The following is a 21,808-nucleotide window of genomic DNA, read 5'->3' on the forward strand; positions in this document are numbered from 1 at the left end:
GAGAAAAAAACCCATAATGCCACTATATAAATCCAGGTTACGGCCACACCTTGAATGCTGCGTGCAGTTCTGATCACCCCATCTTAAAAAGATATATTAGAATTGGAAAAGGTCCAGGTAAGGGCAACAAAAATGACTAAGGATATGGAACAGCTTTTGTATGAAGAGAGATTAAAAAGACGGGGACTTTTCAGATTGGAAAAGAGACGACTAATGGGGGATACGACAGAGGTCTATAAAATCATGAATTGTATGGAGAATGTGAATAACAAAGTGTGTTTTACCTCTTCCCGTAACACAAGAACCAAGGGTCACTCAATGAAATTAATAAGCAGCAGGCTTAAGACAAACAGAAGGAAGTACTACTTCACCCAACACACAGTTAACCTGTGGAACTCTTTGCCAGGGGATGCATAGGTGCCAACTTCTCCTGGCGCTGGTGGGTGCTCGCCCCCCCGGCCCTGCCCCCACTCCACCCCTACCCTGCCCCCATTGCAACCCCTTCCCCAAAGTCCCCGCCCCCTCCGTGCCCCATTGGACTCCTTCCCCAAATCCCCGCCCCATCCCTGCCTCTTCCCTGCCTCCTTCCCTGAGTGCGCCACGTTCCCGCTCCTCCCACCTCCCTCCCACAGCTTGTTACACTGTGAAACAGCTTTTTTGCGGTGGCAAGCACTGGGAGGAGATGGAGGTGGAGGTGAGTGAGCTGAGGCGGTGGGGCGGGGCCGGGAGCTTGGCTGGGAGCACCCCCAGAGTCGACGCCTATGAGGGGATGTTGTGAAAGCCTAAACTAAAATGGGGTTAAAAAAATGAGATAAGTTCATGGAGGACAGTTCCTTCAATGGCTATTAGCCGAGATGGTCAGGGACACAACCCCATGCATGTCCCTAGCCTCTGATTGCCAGAAGCAGGGAATGGATGATGGGATGGATCACTCAATGATTGTCTGATCTGTTCATTCCCTCTGAAGCACCTAGAATCATAGAATAATAGAGTTAGAAGGGACTTCAAGAGTCCTCTACTCCAACCCCCTGCCAAGATGCATCTAAACCATCCAAGACAGATGGCTATCCAGCCACGAAGCAGTGCCATGAAGCAGTGCATGTAGTGGCATTGGCCACCATCAGAAGACAGGATACTGGGGTAGACGAACCATTGTTCTGACCCATTATGGCTGTTTTGATGTTCTTAAAGAAAATCTAAGGGAAAAAGGAGTTCAGGAGAGCTGGCAGTTTCTCAAAGAGACAATATTGAAGGTGCAATAGTAAACCATCCCAGTGTGAAGGAAAGGTAGGAAGAATAGAAAGAGGCCACTGTGGCTGCATCAGGAGCCTAACAATCAAAAATGAAATCCTACAGGCAGCAGAAACATAGACAAATTGCTAAAGACGAGTACAAAAGGAATAGCACAAGTAGGGACTGTAATGATCTAGGGACTAGACCCCCCCATCTCAAAGTCTGGCTCGCTGATGTTCCGACAGTGCTACCAGGAAGCCATGGAGCTGTCCGACTAAGGAGCAGTGTGGATAGTAGCTGTTGCAGGAAGTACGGCCCAAGAGACTCGGAGTGACAGTGCCCTGCGGCCCTCTGATTGGCCAAGGGCCCTATTTAATCCCAGGGGTTGGCCCAGGAAGATGGCTGTGCATCTTTGGCCCGCTGCAATGCCAGACTTTGTTTGGTGTCCTGATCTCTGGACTGTGACTCTGACTTTTGCCTCCAGATTCCAGCCTGGTACTACCTCTGGACTCTGATCCTGGCCTGACTCTGTCCCTGGTTCTTGTGATTCCTCCAGCTCCTGCTTGACGACTACCATCCCTGGTGGGAAGACTTCAGCCCAGCTTTGACTGCTAGGCCAGACTGCCCATGCCCTGGTCCCTTACAGGGACAAAATGAGAAAGGCAAAGGCACAAAATGAGTTATACCTAGTAAGGGACATAAAAAGCAATGAGAAGAGGTTCTATAGGGGCAAAAGGGGCAATTGCCCAGTGGCCTGGGCGATTTTAAAGGACTAGAAACACAGAACTGCAGGGCTGATAGGGATCAATTGTTCTCTGTGTACACTGACAGTAGGACAAGAAGTAATGGGCTTAATCTGCAGCAAGGGAGAATTAGGTTAGATAATAGGAAGAACTTTCTAACTATAAGAATAGTTAAGGCTGCCTAGGGAAGTTGTAGAATCCCCATCACTGGAGCTTTTTAAGAACAGGTTGGACAATCACCTGTCAGGGGAGCTCTGAGTTTATTTGGTCCTGCCTCAGCGCCGGGGGCTGGACTAGATGACCTCCCGAGGTGCCTGTCAGTCCTGCTGTTCTGTGTTTCTACATTTTTGTTAGCAACTCAGCTGCTTACTCTTGTGTACTGTCTGAGCTCATGGATGATACTATCCATTCCTGGGGATATGCTGCTCTTCAGTGTATCAGTTCCTTTCAGCACCACCTCCTCTGTCTCTACCAACTACCAGAAACAAGTAGTCTGGGGTAGGAATACTCCCAACGTCCTGGGTGGGAAAAAGCAAGGCAAAGAAACCATTTATCTACTCTGAAGCAACCTTATTTGCTTCTTTCACCTCATGTTGGCCCAGCCAAACCCCTGATTCTTTCACAGACCTCCTGTTTCTGAGGTACTTGATGGGTCTCTTGCTATTTGTTTTTATATCAGAGGGTGAGATTTGCAAAAGCAGCTTAGTGACTAGAAGCAGGAGACCTTCTGATTTTCAACGTGACTTGTGCAGTGAAATCGCTTGGGTGCTTTTGAAAACTTATTTCAACTTCCCTCTTCGCACGGTTCCTGCTTTCCCTTTGACTTTGCACCTACCATTGTTCCGTATTATTATTGTCTCTACAATGAGATTCGGGCTTCTCACTGTGCGTCGCTCCGAAGCCTGGAATGTCGGAGTCAGCGTGAAGTGGTGGTAGCAATTGCCAGCATGGCTGAGAGCTCTTTTCGGTCCGCGTATCACCGGGTTCCCCCATCCCTGGGTTTCGTGGCCTGCTACTGTCCAATTTTAAGTTCTCAGCCATTTTGACTTTACACATTATACCCCTGCAACATCAGGGCATGTGTCTCTGCCACGCCAAGAGTCCTAGACCATGCTGGTATCAGAGGTAAGTCCATCACTGCTCTTACACCACAGCTTCACTGGTTGTCTGGGAGACTGCACAGATGGGCGAGCTGCCACAGTTCCCCAAAACCACCCACACAACACAACCAGCACACAATACCACAAACACATCGTCCCTCATGTCACACACCCCTGATCTGCACCTGCACAAATCAGCACGAAACTCATAGCACAACACAAGACTGTGCACAAATCAACACAATTCTCCCAGAACAACACACACAGTTGCGGGCACACACCCCCAACTCACACTTACCATAAAGCCACGGAAGTCCCCAGTCCATCGCTAGTTATTTGGACTGTGGTAGCACCTCGCAGGCCCAGCCTCGACCGGGACCCCATTGTGCTAGGTCTGTGCACACACTGAATAAAAAGATGTTCCCTGCCACAAGGAACTTACAGTCTAGTTTATGCTTCTTTCTACTGGCTACATTGAAGCTGGATTTCCATTTTCAGACTGATCGCTGTTCGGTTTGAATAATCCCTTTCACCAGTTTACCATGCTGTTTTTATACCTTGCCTCCCTGCTCTCTGTTTTGCTTGAGAGTATTTTGTGAGGCTTCAGTAACCTCCAGGACAAATCTACAGATTTTAGTCTCCCCACCTTTGACTTTCAGTTGTCTTTGACTAGCTCCAGACTAGCAGCCCCCTTGTAATGGGGTTCCATCAGATGAGGAGGGCAGGGCTAGGAGACACCCAGGGATTGTGCTGCAGGAAGTGGTGGTGGGGATGATTAGTTAGATCGCACGTGGTAAACAATTCCCCCCGTGGCTGGTATTGCCCACCTGAGGGAGCTATGTGGGCTTTACATCTTCCTCTGGAGCACCAGGAACTGACCACCGATGGACACAGAGTAGTGGATTCGATAGATCATTGGTCTGCCTTGGTGTGGCCCAAGGTGGGATAGCTGACAGAATGGGTTCTTGGTCTGGTCTGGTCTGGTCTGGTGTGGCACAAGGCGGGATAGCCAACAGAATGGGTCCTTGGTCTGGTCTGGTGTGGTTCAAGGTGGGCTAGCTGATGGAATGAGTCATTGATCTGTTGTGTATGTCCCAAGGTGGGCTAGCCAACGGGATGGGTTCTTGGTCTGCTCTGGTATGGCCCAACGTGGGATAGCCAACGGAATGGGTTCTTGGTCTGCTCTGGTGTAGCCCAAGGCTGGCCAGCAGATAGAATGGGCCATTGATCTGTTCTGTATAGCCCACAGTGGGCTAGCTGACAGAATGGGCCATTGATCTGTTGTGTATGGCCCAAGGTGGGCTATCACATGGAATGGATCATAGGTCTGTTCCGTTTGGGCAGGACTTCTAACACTATTTTGTTACCGAGGCGCACAGCCTCTGAAGTGACTGCCTCTCAATGTAAGGTTATTTCCCTTTTTTACATTTTCATTATAATGTGACTAAAAGTCACACAAGCTTTGATCAGATATAACCTCTCAAACACAATACAGCTCTGGGCCCTCACAGCCCGGCACATTATAACACTGCTGCAGCATCTTTGGCGTGACTTACAAATGAACAGGATACTCCTCTATTCATCTGAAGTCAGCCAAGTGTGTACTGATTACCAACCAATACCAGAGGAATGAAGCGGGGAGGGAGATCCCCTTAACAGTAGCTCAGCTCATCTGCTTTTGAGGTGTGTGGGTGGCAGGTCAAAGCAAGTGATAATTTCTTCTCCACCTCCTGCCTAGTATTATCCATTTTCTTTCATCAGCTTCCAAAGAAATCAGTACAAATTGTATCAGATGTGAAACAAAGGAACAGATTACCCCATTATCCAGAATTACTTTAGCCAGAAAACTGACTTTCTGTAGCCAGCTCCTTCATCATACCCAGGATGACTCTTACATGCATGTTGTAGTGGGCACAGAATCAGCTACTGCTCTGCCCTCACTAGAGGGGGAGGAGTTTTGCTGCTGGACGGGCTGCTGGTAAGGAAGATCATCTAGGGAAGGGAAGTCCCATTTCCTTAGTGCTGTTACTCAGGGATTTTTCTGATGGGTGAAATGCGGGAGGTGCTGCACTAAGTGCTTAATGCTGTTGTCTTTTTAAGGAAGTGTGGCCTGGTGGAGAGTGTACTGGACCAGAATGGGCCTCAATAGACCTGGGTTCTATTCCTGGCTCCACCGCTGGCTGAGTTACCATGGATGAATCACTGCTCTGTGCCCCAGTTTCCCTCTCTGTAAAATGGGCACAATGATACTGACTTCCTCTGTAAAACACTTGCAGATCAACTGGGGGAAAAACCCTTTATACGAGCTAGGTGTCATGGTAATTATTTTGTTTAAAGGAGCTGAAACATTGAAGACTTTAAGTAACAACCATGGTCACATGCTTGTTGCAGGTTGCAGGCCACATGCTGCAATCTGGTCCTTTCTAGTCTGGATCCCTCCATGCTCACTTCTCTAGGAACAAAAAAATGCTCTGTGCACATGCTGGAGTTTGCTAAATCATAGACAGGCATCCTCAGGGCTCTGTAGATTGGAGGAGAGAAACAGCTTGAATAGTTTGCAAAGGAAAATCTCCTCTGAGCAAACCCATCCCACAGTGGTAATTAACACTCCAAGGATGTGTCTACACAGCAGCAGGGAAGCTGCTTCCCCATGTGGGCAGGCAGACACATGCTAGCCCTGCTCCAGCTGGTGTTCTAAAAATAGCAGTGTGGCTGCAGTGGCATGGGCTGTGGCTTGAGCTAGCCACCACAATCCTGGCCAGCCCCCGGCACATACTCAGGTGGCTAGCCTGAGCCACAGCCCTTGCCACTGCTGTGTAGCCGTAGCCCTAGTAATTTGGGTAGATTAGCACCTCATTAGGGGTCTGCAAATTGAGTGTCCTGATTTGCTCTGCAGCAGGGATTGGTGCTTTTCTGTCTCACTCAGGAATGAAAAGACGATACCCTCTATCCCCAATGTTGTTACAACACGTTCTATGTTTTTCTTTTCAGGTTTTTCGACGAGCCGACAAGAACGGTGAGTACTCAGGACACGGTATCCTATTCTTGTTCCCAAGCTGCCTGTAGGAAAGTAGATTTAATTCTTTCCCTATGGAGGTGTCTGCCAATAAAATGACAAAGAAAGGAAAAACAGCTCACCGGCTGTGAGGAAAAGAGCTCTGAACCTTCTCATCCTCCTTCCCCTGCTGCCTCTGGGAAAGCCTTTAGGGAGATAAAGAAATGGAGCACAAGAATTGCCTGTCCAGATTAGACCAGTGGCCCACCTGCTCCATAGATGTCTTTGACAGCTGCCCATGCAATAGCCCCTCCTCCTGGACAACAGAATAACTTGCTCCTAGGGGAAGTTTCTTCCTACCTCTCTTATCCGTGGTTGGTGTGTGCCCCAGCTGTATGAGGGTCTCTGTCTGACTGCCTTTTGTGTGGGTAGCGATGTATTTATAGAACTTCTCCAGGGCAACCGCAATTTACTAATTGTGTGAACCCAGCAAATAATCAACTGCCACCAAAAACAGCTTCCCTTCTGCAGATTTAAAATGAAATAAGGTGCTCTTGGGCTGAGAGCCCACCCGAGCAGAATTCGTATGGTTCTGTCTATAATGCCCTTCATATTCCAGGTGCACACGAATGTGATCACATTTTCAGGGCACCCTGGCTCTCCTGATGTTTTGTAATTCAGGCCCTTCCAATCGCGCACAGAACTTTGTGCAATCTCTCATTAAAACTGTCCCAGCTCGTGAGCCCTGTACTATACCTAGAGCCCTAGGCGTCTGGGTTTGTTGCAACAGAGGAATAAGAGCGATGGCTAACCCCTGTCTGTAACCTGACAATCAGTGCTAACCCCTCTGCAGCACCCGTACCTGTGCTGTTTCCATTATCCATGCTGACCTCTATACCAGGCCAGGCCTTTACTCTTTCCCTATAACCTGACGTTCATTTGATGATGCTGTTTCTGGTTTCATTTGAATTTGGCTGTTGTTGCATCCTCCCTGGCCCACGCGGAAAGCAAAGCAAAAACAGACCCCCATGTAGCCCAGAGCTGGTGTCTGGCCTCCAATTGGCCAGGGCTAGAAAATGAAATCAGAGCACACTTTAACACATGCACATTATGGGCCTCATCCTCAGCTCACTTGTGCCAGATCTAGTTCCTCCCTACACCCGCCAGCACCTGTAAGACTGACGGCAGACAACAGGGGAGAAAGAAGAGTTCTGCATCCAGCAGTGCATTGACTTTGGCTGTTATGGGACTTCAGTGGGACTGGGTCCACCGTATGACTCAGCTGCTACTGGAAGAACTCCAGGATCAGAGGGGTGGCCGTGTTAGTCTGGATCTGTGAAAGCGGCAAAGAGTCCTGGGGCACCTTATAGACTAACAGACGTACTGAAGCATAAGCTTTCGTGGGTGAATACCCACTTCTTCAGATGCAAGAAGTGGGTATTCACCCACGAAAGCTTATGCTCCAGTACGTCTGTTAGTCTATAAGGTGCCACAGGACTCTTTGCCGCTGGAAGAACTCCTACATTCAGACCACAGCCACACAGCTACCTGGTTAGCCTTTTGGACCAACAGGTCCCTTTCCAGTGAAGTCCTTGTCAGTCCCACAGGGCCCAGGGTTGAGAGCTGTGCCCATCCCTCGTTTTCCCTAGTTCTAGACCCTGCAGTAAATGTGCCTGACAGAAAAAAAATTGGCCTTGAAATATTGTGCTAGACCCATGGATGAAAACACAGTTTGAGAGGAGTAATCCACTCTTCTAGCAAGCCCTCCTGTACTGGCTAATAGTCATTGAGTTTAAGGCCAGAAGGAACCACTAGACCATCCAGTCTGACCTCCTGTATATCATGGATCACCAACAGTACGCAGCACCTACGCACTAAACCCAACAACCAAAATGAGACCAAAGTAAATGATACCCACAGGAGACTGGACTGTTCTGTGCCCCAGGCAGAGAACAGGAGGGGCGGAGGTGCCCCAGTGCCCGAGGCCCCTGCAGTGGCAGGGAGATGATTAAGTGAGATCTACCCAGACAATCCTGGCAAGTGACCTGCTGCAGGGAAGGTGACCCCTCCCCCCCTCAGATCATTGCTCATCTGCCCTGGGGGAAAATAGAACATGACAAGCCACATAGCCCAATGTGTTACTGTTCTGCCAGCTCTACAATGCAGAAGATTTGCCCCAGAGCCAGAGAGCAGCAAGCAGCCATTCAGCAAGGAGAACCCACTGTGACTGGTTCCTCCCGGGGCACCACCTGGAACTGGGCTACCATGGAGCCCTCTGACCCACCAGCCTGGGCTCCCTTTCACACTTTGAGGCTGTGACAATTTGCAGACACGCCCCCGGTCTTATACTTCCACCAGCATTCACACAGGCAGGGACACACCCAACTGCAGTTAAATGCAGGCTCTCTGACCAGCCACTGTGTGTGAACCAAAAATAAAGAGGCTACAGCCAAAATAAACCCCAGTTTTCCAGCCTAGAACTCCAGAGTGGTACCATCCTGCCTTGGGCCAAGCCCCAAACAGTATGAATTTATTATGCAGTTCATGCCCTCGCAATGTGGAAGGAATATGCAACAGCCTCTCTGAGCTAAGATTCCCACACGCTTCACTCCAAACTCACTGGTTTAGATTAAAACATAAAATAAATTTATTAACTATAAAAGATAGATTTTAAATGGTTATAAGTGATAGCAAACAGATCAAAGCAAATTATCTAGCAAATAAACAAAAACACAAAGCTTAATATACTAGATACATTGGATATGAATAGCAGATTCTCACCCTAATGGATGGTACAGGCAGACTTGTAGATTCTTAAAGCAGAAGCTGCATTAGCTTTACAGGTTGGGTTTTTCAGGTCTTCATAGACAGGCTAGAAATCCCTTTAGCCTGGGTCCAGCACTTCCCCCAGTTCAGTTTTTTTTCCCTCAGGTGTTTCTAGGAGTCTTCTTGTGTGGGGAGTGAAGAACAACAGATAATGTCACTCCCTGCCTAAAAAAGCTTTAGCATAAGGCGGGAGCCCTTTGTTTCAAAACTTGGTTCCCAGACTGGTTTGTGGAAAAATACTGACATCCCAAGATGGAGTTCAGAATCATGTGGCCTGGTCACATGTCCTTGTAGAGTCATAGCAGCCATTACTTACAGGCTGTCTGGAGAGTTCACAGGAAGGCTCACCACATGGGAGATAAGCTTCTCCTAAGGCCTATTGTTTTCCCTAATGGCTCATTGCCCTGATTAGGCCCTTTCCAACCAGCTATCTCGACTGAAAGCATCTTGTCTAGTGGGCGTTACCCAGGTGTAACTACATCTGAAGTACAGATACATAGTCAGTATTTAGGACTTTAGATACAAAAATTATACATGCATACAAATAGGATAATCATATTTAGCAAATCATAACTTTTCCAGTGACACCTCACATGACTTATCCTGTACAAAATGCATCATAATTATGTCATAATTAGATATTATAATAATATTACTATGACAAATATGGGGTGCAGCATGACACCCACTCCACCCCCAACAGCTGGAAGCTGCTGGCTATGCCAGCTGGACTCTGATGAGAATATGTCTGTATTTAAGAGATGAACCATGTAGTGTCAAGGGTCCTCCCGGGAATCACTCTGCCGAGTGGCCCTGACAAGGCAGGAAAAGGAGAGCTTGCCTTACAAATGCATTACAAATGTTTTGTAGCAACAGCGGCCAAAGGGGTCAGAGCCACATTCAAAGGAGCGCTGTGGGCTCTGATCCCCTGCACCCGCAACTGGATTCCTGGCTGTTTCCTTTCTCTGATCACTTGCCAAGCAGCATCTGATTGCTGCGTTTGCTGGCATAGAAGGGGGAGAACCGTATTTTACTCTTTTCCACTGTTATCCAGCAAGGCAGAGGATAACAGTCACTTGTGTGCCTGATGCGTCCCATGGCACTTTTTGCAAGAGTTGGGCGTTAGCCCTGGCATCCTTCTTAAACGCCAGTTTGGTTAATAATATGCTGGCTCCCTCAAGATGTGACCACTTGTAGGTAGAGCAGGGGTCTGGGGATCAGGACACCTGGGGTTCTGTTCCTAGCACTTCCACTGACTCATGGTAACTTCCATATCTCTATTTCTTCATCTGAATTGCCACTCGCTTACACCAGCGTTACACAGGTATAACCCCGCTGCCTGCTTTGGCACTGAGGTATGAGTGAGAGGGGAATCAAGGCATAGAATTCAGAGGCCAAAGGCCTGATAACTCCTCCCAGTTTCTCTTTCTGAGCTGGGTTATTCTCTTTGGTTTGGTTAGCCCCAGATTTTCAGCTGTGGCAAGTGATTTGGGGAATCTCAGTTCTTAGGAACCCACTGTGAGAAAACGGATATGCTGAGCCCTTGTCCTCTGAAAAGCAGGCCCCTTTAAGGCACCTTGCATTGGACTGCTAAAGACAGACATGCGTAATCACCAGGCCCTTTTGAAAATCTTCACTAGTTTGCTGTCAAGCTTAGTTTGAAATGCCCCCAGTGATGGGGCTTCAGCAGCTTCCTTTGGGAGACTGTCAGTAGCCCAGCAGATCTCAGTGTCAGGGATTTGATCCTTAGATTTTCCTTTCTTAAAATGGGGTTATAATACTGAACTGCAGGCATTTTGTGAGGCTTAATTAATGTGTGCTTGCAGTGTGCTTTGAGCGCCTCGCCTGGAACACGCTATAGAAGGACTAAGTGTTGTTATTATTATTATTATTTATTATTTATTATTAGAGCTATGCAAAGAACAGAAGTTCTGCTTGGTGAAGGATTCGGAGATTGCAAAATCTGACCATTCTGAATTGGAGAGAGAACTGGGGGCTGAATACTTTGGTCTCATTTGGGTTGGGGGGTTTAGTGTATGGTGATAACTGAACATTTTGAAACACTCCGAAGGAAAAGTTCCCCCCCCCACACACAATTTTTGTTTCAGTTCACATCAGAAGTTTTGTTGTGACACAATTCAACTTTAAAAATGTGTTTGTATTATAACGTAAACAAACGGGAAATTAAAAGTTCTTTCAAAATGCAAAATCAAAATGTTTCCTTCCCCAAATGTCGCTGCGATGTTTTGACAGTGTCGGGGCCCTTTTTCCTTGCTTCTCTTCCAAAACAAAATACTGGGGAAATCGACTTGATTTCATCAAGTATTTGTTTTGATAGCGCTGTGTCTTTTGATGGAATGTGGTTCCACTGAAATGACTATGACCATACAGAACACTCCCAGTCAGCCCACGCTTCTTGTATAGACTTTACATGGCTGGATTCACTTCTCTTTGCAGCTGTATAATTCTTCCTCTCCTTTTATTTACACGCAGATGATGGCAAGCTGTCATTTGAAGAGTTTAAGAACTATTTTGCGGATGGGATTTTAAGCTCAGAGGAGCTGTGGGAGCTATTCAGTGGAATTGACAGGCATCATTCAGAGTAAGTACTATACTGTCCTAGGTACAAGGACGTGAAGCAGGATTTAAAACTCCGTTGTCTGTGGATAGGGTGACATTTGGAGATTGGTGCAAATAAACCTCTGCAATAAATATTAGGCATGAGATAAATCCACACCTTGGAATTGTCAGATATTAATATTAATTGAATACCAGATATGAATGTGGCTGCAGAGTCAGACATTTGGGGACAATCACTGTTAGATTTATGTGAATTCATTCCGAGCAACATTCATTTAAAAATAATGCTACAGCGGTTTGCAGTTTAAAAATCTGTTTCAGAAATACACACCACTGTAAAACCACATTAGAGCCGAGATAGAAACATGCAGTGAGATCAAAACAATGACAATTCTGTGGCGTGAGTGACACATAGGACCTTAATTCTCATTTACACGAAGGCTGTTTTACCCCACCCTGTCAGCATAAAGGGGCCTTCAGATGGGACTTAGAGTGACTGAGAATTGAGGCTACTTTCGATGAAAATAGTGAGACGAATTCTGATTTCTATAGGTTGGAGATATCCTAGAGGAACAGTAGAGTTACTCCAGAATTCCACTGTTACGGAGATCAAAGCCTGCCCTAGTGTATTGTTCTACACAACGTACAGCCAGATGGCATGGAAATGTTGTATTTAATATTTGAACCAGAGTGAGGGCAAATTTCATTTTTTAAAATGATGGAGGCCAATTTTATCTTTGGCATATATCCATTTAAATGAATGGAGTTGCACCAGGGAGGAATTTGGCCCTAGGCTTTCTACACCATCTGGGAGCAGATGGACTCTCTGATCTGAGTAGATCCTTAGCACGAGCAAGCAGAGTCTCAGACTGCTGGTCAGAGAGACCAGAAAATCTGTCATCTCTTTCCAACGCTTTCAAAGTCGTGGTATCTCAGTAGCTCACAAACATTAATTACTTTCCCCCGCCCTATTGAGTTAACGCAGTTTTCCCTGCAGTAAGACAGGGAACTGAGGCACAGAAAGATGAAGGCCAGATCCTCAAAGGTATGTAGGCACCTAACTCCAAGTCTGTTGCAAAGCCAGGAACTAAACCTAGGTCTCTTTTGCCTTAACTGCATTATAGACTCTAAGATCAGAAAGGGACCATGCTGATCATCTAGTCTGACCTCCTGCACAACGCAGGCCACAGAACCTCACTCGCCCAGTTCTGTAATAGACCCCTATCCTCTGGCTGAGTTACTGAAGTCCTCAAACCATGGTCTAAAGATTTCAAGTTACTGAGAAACTACCGTTTACACTAGTTTAAACCTGCAACTGATTGTGCCCCGGGCTGCAGAGGAAGACAACCTACCCCTCCACCTCTACCCCCTGGGTTATAGTAGTAGCAAGATCAGGGCACCTGCTGTCTTTCCATTTCCACCATTCTGCAGGGTCTTCAGCATATGGACTACAGGGTTTAGCATGAGCGGTGACAGCTGTCGCCACCATGTTTGTGTTACCAGGGATTAGAGTCTGTTCAAATCTTCGCCTAGCAGCTGCACGGACTTATGAGCTCCAAGGGGGAGTCTGTTGTCAGGAGCCTGATTGCTGATTCTCTGCTCTGTCATCTCCAGCAGACTTTTCTCCCCTTAGCCAGGTTTCAGGTGGAAACGACAGCTTTTGCATTAGACCAGTTTGTCTTGGAGGTGAGACTGTGAACCTTAAAGTGAGCAACCAGCATGCAAGCTGCATCCTTGCTCAGATGCAACATGGCTGAACCACTCAGGCAGGATGACTTGTGAAATGGTTCCTGATCTGGTGCGGATGCTTGGATCTGGAATGTGTTGAACAGTCAGAGCTCAGAGAGTAGAAAGAACTACAGAGATCGAAATGAGGTCTGAGCTTATCTGGCAGGTTAGCACCCTGTGGGGCTCTGGCATTTGAATCAGTCTCTCTGACACTCCCCAGGTGTGGAATCAGCAAGTTGTCAGTGAGATCTTCAGGCGAAAGGATGGATCCCACTTATTTAGCGACGTCTACCAAAGCAAACAGTAAGGGGGGTTCCACCTGCTTATGCCATCTTACACAATTGACAGGCTGCAAAGACAGTGCCCTCGGCATGCTGTGCAGCTTGCAGTCTGATTGGGTGGTGTTGGAAACCCACTGAGCACAGGTGTGAGGTGCTGCAGAGCCAGACTAGTGGATGAAGAGCGTTTAAAATGGCTGACCATAATGAAGTTTGCCACAGGAGTTTAAATGAACACTGATTTTATTGGTAAGGAATAAAAGATCACAAGAAGAATATCTTTCTATGTTCGTTATGTGCTCCCCGCCCCCAGCCATAGTAGCTGAGCACCTCACAATCTCTAATGTTGTCCTCACACCCCCCCGTGAGGCCGTGCGTGGCTGTTATCTCCTTGGTGCAGATGGAGAACTCAAGTGCAGAGAGACTGACTGATGTGCCCAACGTCACACGGGAAGCCAATGGCAGAGCAGAGCGTCAGCCTATTAGTGATTATCTTCTATGTGGAGGACGGATGAGGTCCCAGAGGCCTGGAGAAGGGCAAACATAGGACCTGTCTTTCAAACGGGGAAGAAAGAGGAATTATAGACCAGTCAGCCTAACTTTGATGCCTGGAAAGATACTGGAACAAATAATTAAACAATCAGTTTGTAGGCACCTAAAGGATAATTGGGTTATGAGGAATAGCCAGCATGGATTTGTCAAGGACAAATCATGCCAACCCAACCCAATTAACTTCTTTGACAGGGCGACTGGCCTAGTGGATGGGGGGAGGCAGTTGACATGATATACAGTAAAAGCTTTGTTATCTGGCATGTTGGGGGAATGGAGGGTGGCGGTAAATCAAAAATTCCGGTTAACTAAGAGGGAGGGAGATTGGGTGGCAGGGGCCCTCAGGGCTGGGGGCTGGGGCACAGGAGGGGGTGCGGGGCACAGACTCTGGGAGGGAGTTTGGGTGTAGGAGAAGGCTCGGGGAAGGGGGTTGGGGCATGGGAGGAGTTTTGGGGGGGCAGATCTGGGTGGTGCTCACTTCGGACGGATCCCCAGAAGCGGCGACATGTCCTTGCTACTCCTAGGCAGAGGTGCAGCCAGGCAGCTCTGCGCACTGCCTCCGCCCGCAGGCAGTTCCTGGCCAATGGGAGCTGCAGAGCTAGTGCTCACGGCAGAGTGGGGTGGGGTGGGGTGTGGCAGCGACGAGCCCCCATGGTCGTTCCACCATCTAGGAGCAGCAGGGACATGCTGCCGCTTCCGGGGAGCCATGCGGAGCCAGGTAGGGAGCCTGCCGGCAGCACACCAACCAGACCCTACTGAAGATCAGAAATGCCGGTTTATAGAGCTTTCTGATTGGTAAAGTGCTGGATAATACAGCTTTCACTGTATCTTGATTTTAATAAAGCTTTTGACACAGTCCTATGTGACATTCTCATAAGCAAACTAGGAACATGTGGGCTACATGAAATTACTGTAAGATGGGTGCATAATTGGTTGAAAAACCATACTCAGAGTAGTTATGAATGGTTTGCTGTCAAACTGGGAGGGTGTATGTAGTGGGGTCCTGCTAGGATCTGTCTTGGGTCCCGTACTATTCAATATTTTCATTAATGATTTGGATAATGGAGTGAAAAATATGAAAGATGAAAGGGGTAGCAAGAATTTTGGAAGACAGGATTAGAATTCAAAACAAGCTTGACAAATTGGAGAATTGGTCTGAAATCAAGAAAATGAAATTCACTAAAGAGAAATGCAAAGCACTGCACTTAGAAAGGAAAAAGCACAGCCACAGAGAGTGGAATAACTAGCTAGGAATGGCAGTAGAGCTGAAAAGGATCTGGGAGCTATAGTGGATCATAAATTGAGTATAAGTCAACAATGTGATTCAGCTGCAAAAAAGGCTAATATCATTCTGAGGTGTATTAACAGGAGTGTTGTATGTGAGATACAGGGGGCAATTGTCCTGTTCTCCTTGGCACTGTTGAGAACTTTGCTGGAGTACTGCATCCAATAATGGGTGCCACACTTTAGGAAAGATATGGACAAACTGCAGAGAGTTCAAAGGAGAGCAACAAAAATGATAAAAGATTTAGAAAACCTGACCGATGAGGAAAGATTAAGAAAACGGCATTTTTAGTCCTGAGAAAAGACTGCTGAGGAGGTATCTGATAACAGTCTTCAAATATGTTAAGGGCTGTTATAAAGAGGACAGTGATCAATTGTTCACTAGGTCCACTGGGGCTCAATCTGCAGCAAAGGAGAATATAGTGTGACATACCAGTGCACAATCCAGACCAGCAGGGGGCTGTATCACCCCTGCCCTGCAACCTTGGGTGCCTCACAATGCCTTGCTGTAGTATCCACCTGGGCCACTCACAAACAGCATGCAGGTCACATCCTGTGTGTAACTGCAGCCTGCCAGTTACACCTTGGCTCTCACCAGCCTGGGTTATACTGCAGGGTGACCCCAACACATCCCCAGCCCAGATCTTCCCCCAGACATGTATGTCCTGCACTGCCCAGCCCTCTCCTGGACAATACAAATATATTAAATCCATTATTCCTTTAAGGGACTAACATGCCATCTTATTATCTTAAATAGTTACCCAGACACTTCAGTTTAAACACACTCCCCAACCCTATACACTGCAGTGTTCTGTGCCCGCACCACACTGGCACCACACCTTGGGCCATCAGAAAGCTGTGGACTTGTGCTCTGTGACTTGGGCATGGTCTGTGTATGGGGGGCTGGTGCTAAACCATCCTGGTGGTCTGCTGAAGTGATGTATGATGTGGGGGTCTCCGGACATGTTTCACTGTACGTGTTTTATATATGTGCCCCCTTCTGCGCTGCCTCGATGGGGAAGGTGAGGGCACTTGGCAGTGGGGCTGGTGGCAGGGGAAGGTGTGTCTGGGGGGAAAGGGAAAGCAGGAGTGCTTGGGAGCAGCAGGGGATGCAGCAGCTGCTTCTTGGAAGGCAATAGAGATACAAGGAGAGAGTGGCTAGACTGAGAGGATTTGGGGAAAGTGAGTGAGAGAGGAGCAGGGGAGGGTGGAGAGTGAGGGGGTAGGAAAATCCTTGTTGTAATAAAGAACTATAGTTAAGTGGAGCAAGAAGTGACTATGGGCACGTCTACACTGCAGCTGAACACGTGCAGTTGGCCCACGTCCGCTGACTTGGTTTGCAGGGCTCAGGCTAAGGGGCTGTTCAATTGCAGTGTAGATGTTCAGGTTCAGGCTGGAGCCGGGGCTCTGGGGTCCCATGAGAGGGAGGAACTTCTCCATGGTGATGAGTAGCTTAGAGACAGGCCCATCCCCAGGGATAAGAGTAGTTCAGTCAGCATGCAGTCACGCTCCTGAGACGGCCTCTTCTGATGCAGGTTTCTGGGCTGTTGTACACGTGCCTTTTAGGGTCTGGCACCAGCTCATTTCACAGTGGGCACAGAACAATCATCAGATGGCAACAACTTTCACTCACTGCTCCTGGGCTGTATTTGGACTGGCGACCTGATGATGGAATAGTCTGTGTCCTTTACTGATCTCAGATTGGCACTGGAGGTCCAGCATGGGGCAGGATAGTGTGCTGCTGCATCTAGGATCAATTCTGGGCAACCTCTGATCCCGCTGGAGAGATGGTCACTTTGTACCAATAATTTATCCATGTAAAATGCTCAGGGGGACTTTCAGGTAGGTGGGCCATTCATAAACAGGTGGAGGGGGGCGGTCCCGAACAGAAGTTTCGCTATGTGGTTACATTAATTTTTACCAGACAAGCAAAATTCTCTTGAACAGGTACCGGCTCAGGCACAAAACCCCCTCACCTGCTTTTCAGTGAGTGAAAATATTGAAAAAATTGAAGATATTTTACTCACCTACCGAAGCAATTTACTGACCCCAGGCTGTGCAAGATTTTATGAGGCTGAATTATTTATCAGTTCACAAAAATATCCTGCTGACAGCCCGTCGAGCTTTGGGCAGGGTTGGTTCTGGTGTTTGCCAAACAGATTAGACTTTCCCTTGACTCGGCACTTGTGGCGACTCTAGGTCAACTGGTTTTTCAGGGGGTGCTGTAACTTGCCCTGGGATGCGCATGTGTTTCTTAAAAGCCTGATCCCGCTACCACAGAAGTGTTGACTAGCCGTTTGGTGGAGCCATCTCCCTGCTGGTGCTGCTGCTATTCTGAGCACCCTGCTGGAATGTGCACATGTGCTTATGAACTGTGGGAGAAACGCATTGTCTGTGCAACTTGTGCAGTACAGTCCTCTTGCTGCTGCTACTTTGGAGCCCTTTCCTGGATGGGGTATGGCTCTACAGTCCACGGCAGTGACTCTTAACCTTTCCAGATCACTATACCCCCTTCTGGACTCTGATTTGTCTTGCGTACCCCCAAGTTTCACCTCACTTAGAAACGACTTGCTTACAAAATCAGACCTAAAAATACAAAAGTGTCCCAGCGTACTGTTACTGAAAAAATGGCTGACTTTCTCATTTTTACCATATAACTATAAAATAAATCAGTTGGAATATATAAATATTGTACTTACATTTCAGTGTACAGTATATCGAGCAGTATAAACAAATCATTGTATGAAATTTTAGTTTGTACCGACTTGGCTAGTGCTTTTAATGTAGCCTATTGTAAAATTAGGCAAATATCTAGATGAGTTGATGTACCCCTGGAAGACCTCTATGTACTCGCATCAGTACGTGTACCCCTGGTTGAGAACCACTGGTCCAGTGCACCTGCGTGTATCTAGAAGTGGTGTCCCGTGAGCTGTGAATTGCACTTAGAATTGGGATGAAGATCTGTTTATTTTACTCTGATTTTATTATTTTCTCATGTTTCTGGGTGAGCAGCGTTCTCACTCCCAAGTGCTCTCACTCCACTGCTCAGCATAAACTACTCCAGACCTGGAAAGAAATATGGGCTTTGATTATTTGAAATGGAAGACTGAACTGCAATGGGAAAGCCTCAGAAAATGGAAAGTGAGAGGGGCTGGGGGAGTAATGTGGGAAAGAGAAGTTGGAGTGAAAGTGACATGCTATGAATCAAGGGGGATGAGAGCAAGGAGGGAGCGACTCACTAATTTCAGAGGGAGGGGTGAGGTATGAAGCACATTCATCCCCATGAATCACTGACAGGGCCATTGAGCATTTGAAAAATCTTTGAAGAAGCACAAGGACACGGGAGAGTTTTGTTAAATTGTAATGTATTTGTGTATCTGCTTGATGCCGAGGGGGCAGGGTTCCTGCAACTGGCTTAACAAGCTATTGCCTTGGGAGATGGAGTACAGAGACAAACACATGCTGGAGGTGTCACATGCTGGCTTGCTGGCTTCTGAGGCTTGCCAAATGGAATAAAAGCCTTCCAGGGAAAAGGAGGTAGAGGGATTGTACCTGTGCAAGGAAGTGTATCCCACTGAGTGGACTGAGAGCAGGCAGACAGCTGATTTCCCAGGAAAAGCCAGAGGACGTGATTGCCCTTGGATAGCTTTTCCAAGAATGACTGTGAGACAAGAAGCCTGTTTCTTTGAAGACAGCTATTCTGAACTGAAACTCACAAGACTGATCAGTCATATTACTTAGGAAGAAGCAGGGCTGGTCAGATAGGGTGCGACACCCTGGTGCACAGGCCATAGATGCGCCTGGGTACGGCTGTGTGCCCAGGACTCTCTCTCACCCTTTTCATTCACAGGGCACGTGCAGAGGTTAAATGAATTCCAGAGAACATCCTCTGCTGATTTGACTTCCAAAGCATCACATGCCCAGCCGCACTCCCTCTCTCTAATCAGCACTGCATGGGAAATAGCCAGCAGGAGTGGGGAGCGACTGGATTATTTGCATTCAGTGAGACAGCTCAATCATGGGAAACATTTTCACTGGCACCAATCACCCCTTCTGCTTCCCTTTTGACTTCCCATTGCCTAAAGCAGGCCAGGTCTCTCCAGCAGTTGGCTCAGATCCACAGCAGGCTGATGGGATATGCTGTGATGGGGATACCCCCTGAGTTCCCACTAAGGGCACGCTCTTAAGACCTATCACCTGCACTCCAGGTGGTGAGAATGGCTCATAGGTCGCTTCAGGTTCTGCCCAAAACTCTAATCAATTCATGTTTGCAAAGCATGTTTTGCTCCTCAGACGGCAGGTGATGATGTGAGTTCTGATTTTAATAAGCATGCACCTTGGGAATGCATTTTCACCTGCAAAGCAGTCAGAGCAGAATGAGGAGACACTTCTAATGATCTGTGGCAGACTGTCTTTCCAAAGTGTGATCATATCTAGGTTATTGCTGCCCTGCATTCTTCTCAGCTCCTGCTCTTACACATGGAGAGGATGTGGATATTAGACCATTTCATTAGCCAAGGGAATGGTATAAATAAGATGGGGCCAAATGCTGGGCAATGATGCAAAGGCTGAGTCAAAGGACTTTGATCTGCATGAAAATGTCTTTCCCCACCCTCCGTCTGTGCTCGGAGACTCACTTTTTACATTGCTGCCCGGTTGGGGCCAGCTTTGATTTGCCTGAATTTGATCCCACTTGGACATTTTGGTTTTGTAAGTTTGACTTGATCAGCATTGGGTTCCCACCCCACTGGGAAAGACTGTGCAGAAAGGGAGCAGAGAGAAAATACCTAACGAAGCAACCAGATGGGAACTGGGGCAGAGAGACAGGGGAGCGTGAAAACAAATCCAGAGAGACTGGGAGACAAAGAAGCAGCGAGGGGCACAGAGACTATTCAAATGAAAAGAAGAAATGCAGTTGATATGGTGTGTATAGGATCATACTTGTGCTGGCTGAGTTTCTATCATATAGGGACTGATCCCAAACTCCTTGAAAGCTGTGGGGATCTCTCCAGTGACCTCACTGGGCTTTTTTGGATCACGCTTGGAGAAACAGGCTGACCTACAGCAAGAAAAAAAATGTTGATTTGTAAACAGACTCATCCTTTTGGGTGGAACCGCAGGCCAAAGTCTAACCCTATCACACTGGGGCAGCACAGCAGGGTTTCATATGTGTTACAGGCACTCTGACCCTCTGGTGATGGGCACTGGCAGAGACCCAGAGATAAGGATAGAAGTTGGCCCTAAGAGTCTAAATTAGAGGGGGGAAAGATTAAAAACAGATGAGATGAACATCTGTAAGGGATGGTCAAGGTTTACTTGGTCCTGCCTCAGTGCAAAAGGCTGGGCTTGATGACCTCTCAAGGTCTCTTTCAGCCCATTTCTATGATTCCTCAAATAAAACTAGTTCATGAACCTAAAAACTGGATCAAAAGTTTTCCCAAATCACAAACTTCCCAAGTGTGGACTTCAGATCTGTCCGTAATTGAAGCCATTTGGGTCTTTAATCCACTTGGCCTCACTATCAATAGTGTTCCACTTTAAGTCCAGCATAAGCAGGTTCATCTATAAATGTTTTTCAATCTTCCTTTATATCATGTCACTTGTCAGCACAATGGTTCGGGAGGCCTCCAATCCCAGAAGCTCTCCCCATCACTCCAGAATGGAAAGTATCACTAGTATGTGGCAGTGGGAATAGGAAGACAGCTTCTCCTCCCTCTGGCTTTGGTCCAACGCATGCAGGTTACATTTTCATTGGCAGCTTGATTTCAAGGAGAGATGATGATGGAGATTTTCATACACAACACGAAAATTGGCTGGGTAATGGAATGATCCCTGCACATCTTCTGCCATACACACCTGTCTCACTGCCAGATCTCTTCTACTCCCTTAGGTAACAGGACTGACATCTGGGAAGATGAATATTTTAGATTCCTCATCCATTATTTTGCTCTTCTTCTGTGCCGCTCCCATTGTACTCTCTCTCCCCTTTGTCTTTCTCTCCCTCCTTTCTCCCTCCTTTGTAACTGGTGCTTCTGGTGATGAGAGCAACATAAGAATTTAGCTAGCTAGAGTAGAAAGATTAGATCTGAAGGAATAAAACTCATAGCATGTTCCAACTTGTCTTTTTCTGGAGACTTCACTCTGGCTCTGATAAATAGAGAACAGGTTGGAAACTCAAAATATTTCCTGTGGGAAATTTCAAATAAAAAATCTTTCAAATTTTTTGGTTGGAAAATTTCTGTTTTCCCAGAGGCCTTTCAAATGAATTCAAAATGAAAATGTTTAATTTTCACTAAAAATGTTTTTTAATAGAACTGAAGCAAAATATCATTTTAAGCTGAAACTGAATGAAAATTTGTTTCAAATCAACGTTTACTTAAAATATCATTTTGTTTAGGTTCGTTTAAACCAAAAACTCAAAATGTAATTTTAAATTGAAACGAAATGGGGAAAAAGAATTGTTTCATTTCAAAATGTTGATTCCAGACAAAA

The 21,808-nt window shown here is 47.0% G+C and overlaps 1 protein-coding gene across 3 annotated transcripts in view; it reads left to right on the forward strand.

The window, feature by feature from the left end:
* The window catches only part of NECAB3 (N-terminal EF-hand calcium binding protein 3), a 112,723-nt gene that overhangs the window by 23,295 nt on the left and 67,620 nt on the right, over positions 1–21,808 (forward strand). For all 3 annotated transcript variants that reach the window (XM_048820278.2, XM_048820277.2, XM_048820279.2), the window contains exons 2-3: positions 6,068–6,092; positions 11,391–11,499. In XM_048820278.2, the coding sequence (XP_048676235.2) occupies positions 6,068–6,092; positions 11,391–11,499 (134 nt within the window). The remainder of the gene's footprint in view (positions 1–6,067; positions 6,093–11,390; positions 11,500–21,808) is intronic.

The sequence above is a fragment of the Caretta caretta genome, chromosome 13, assembly GCF_965140235.1.
Source record: "Caretta caretta isolate rCarCar2 chromosome 13, rCarCar1.hap1, whole genome shotgun sequence".
In the NCBI taxonomy this organism is placed as follows: Eukaryota; Metazoa; Chordata; order Testudines; family Cheloniidae; genus Caretta; species Caretta caretta.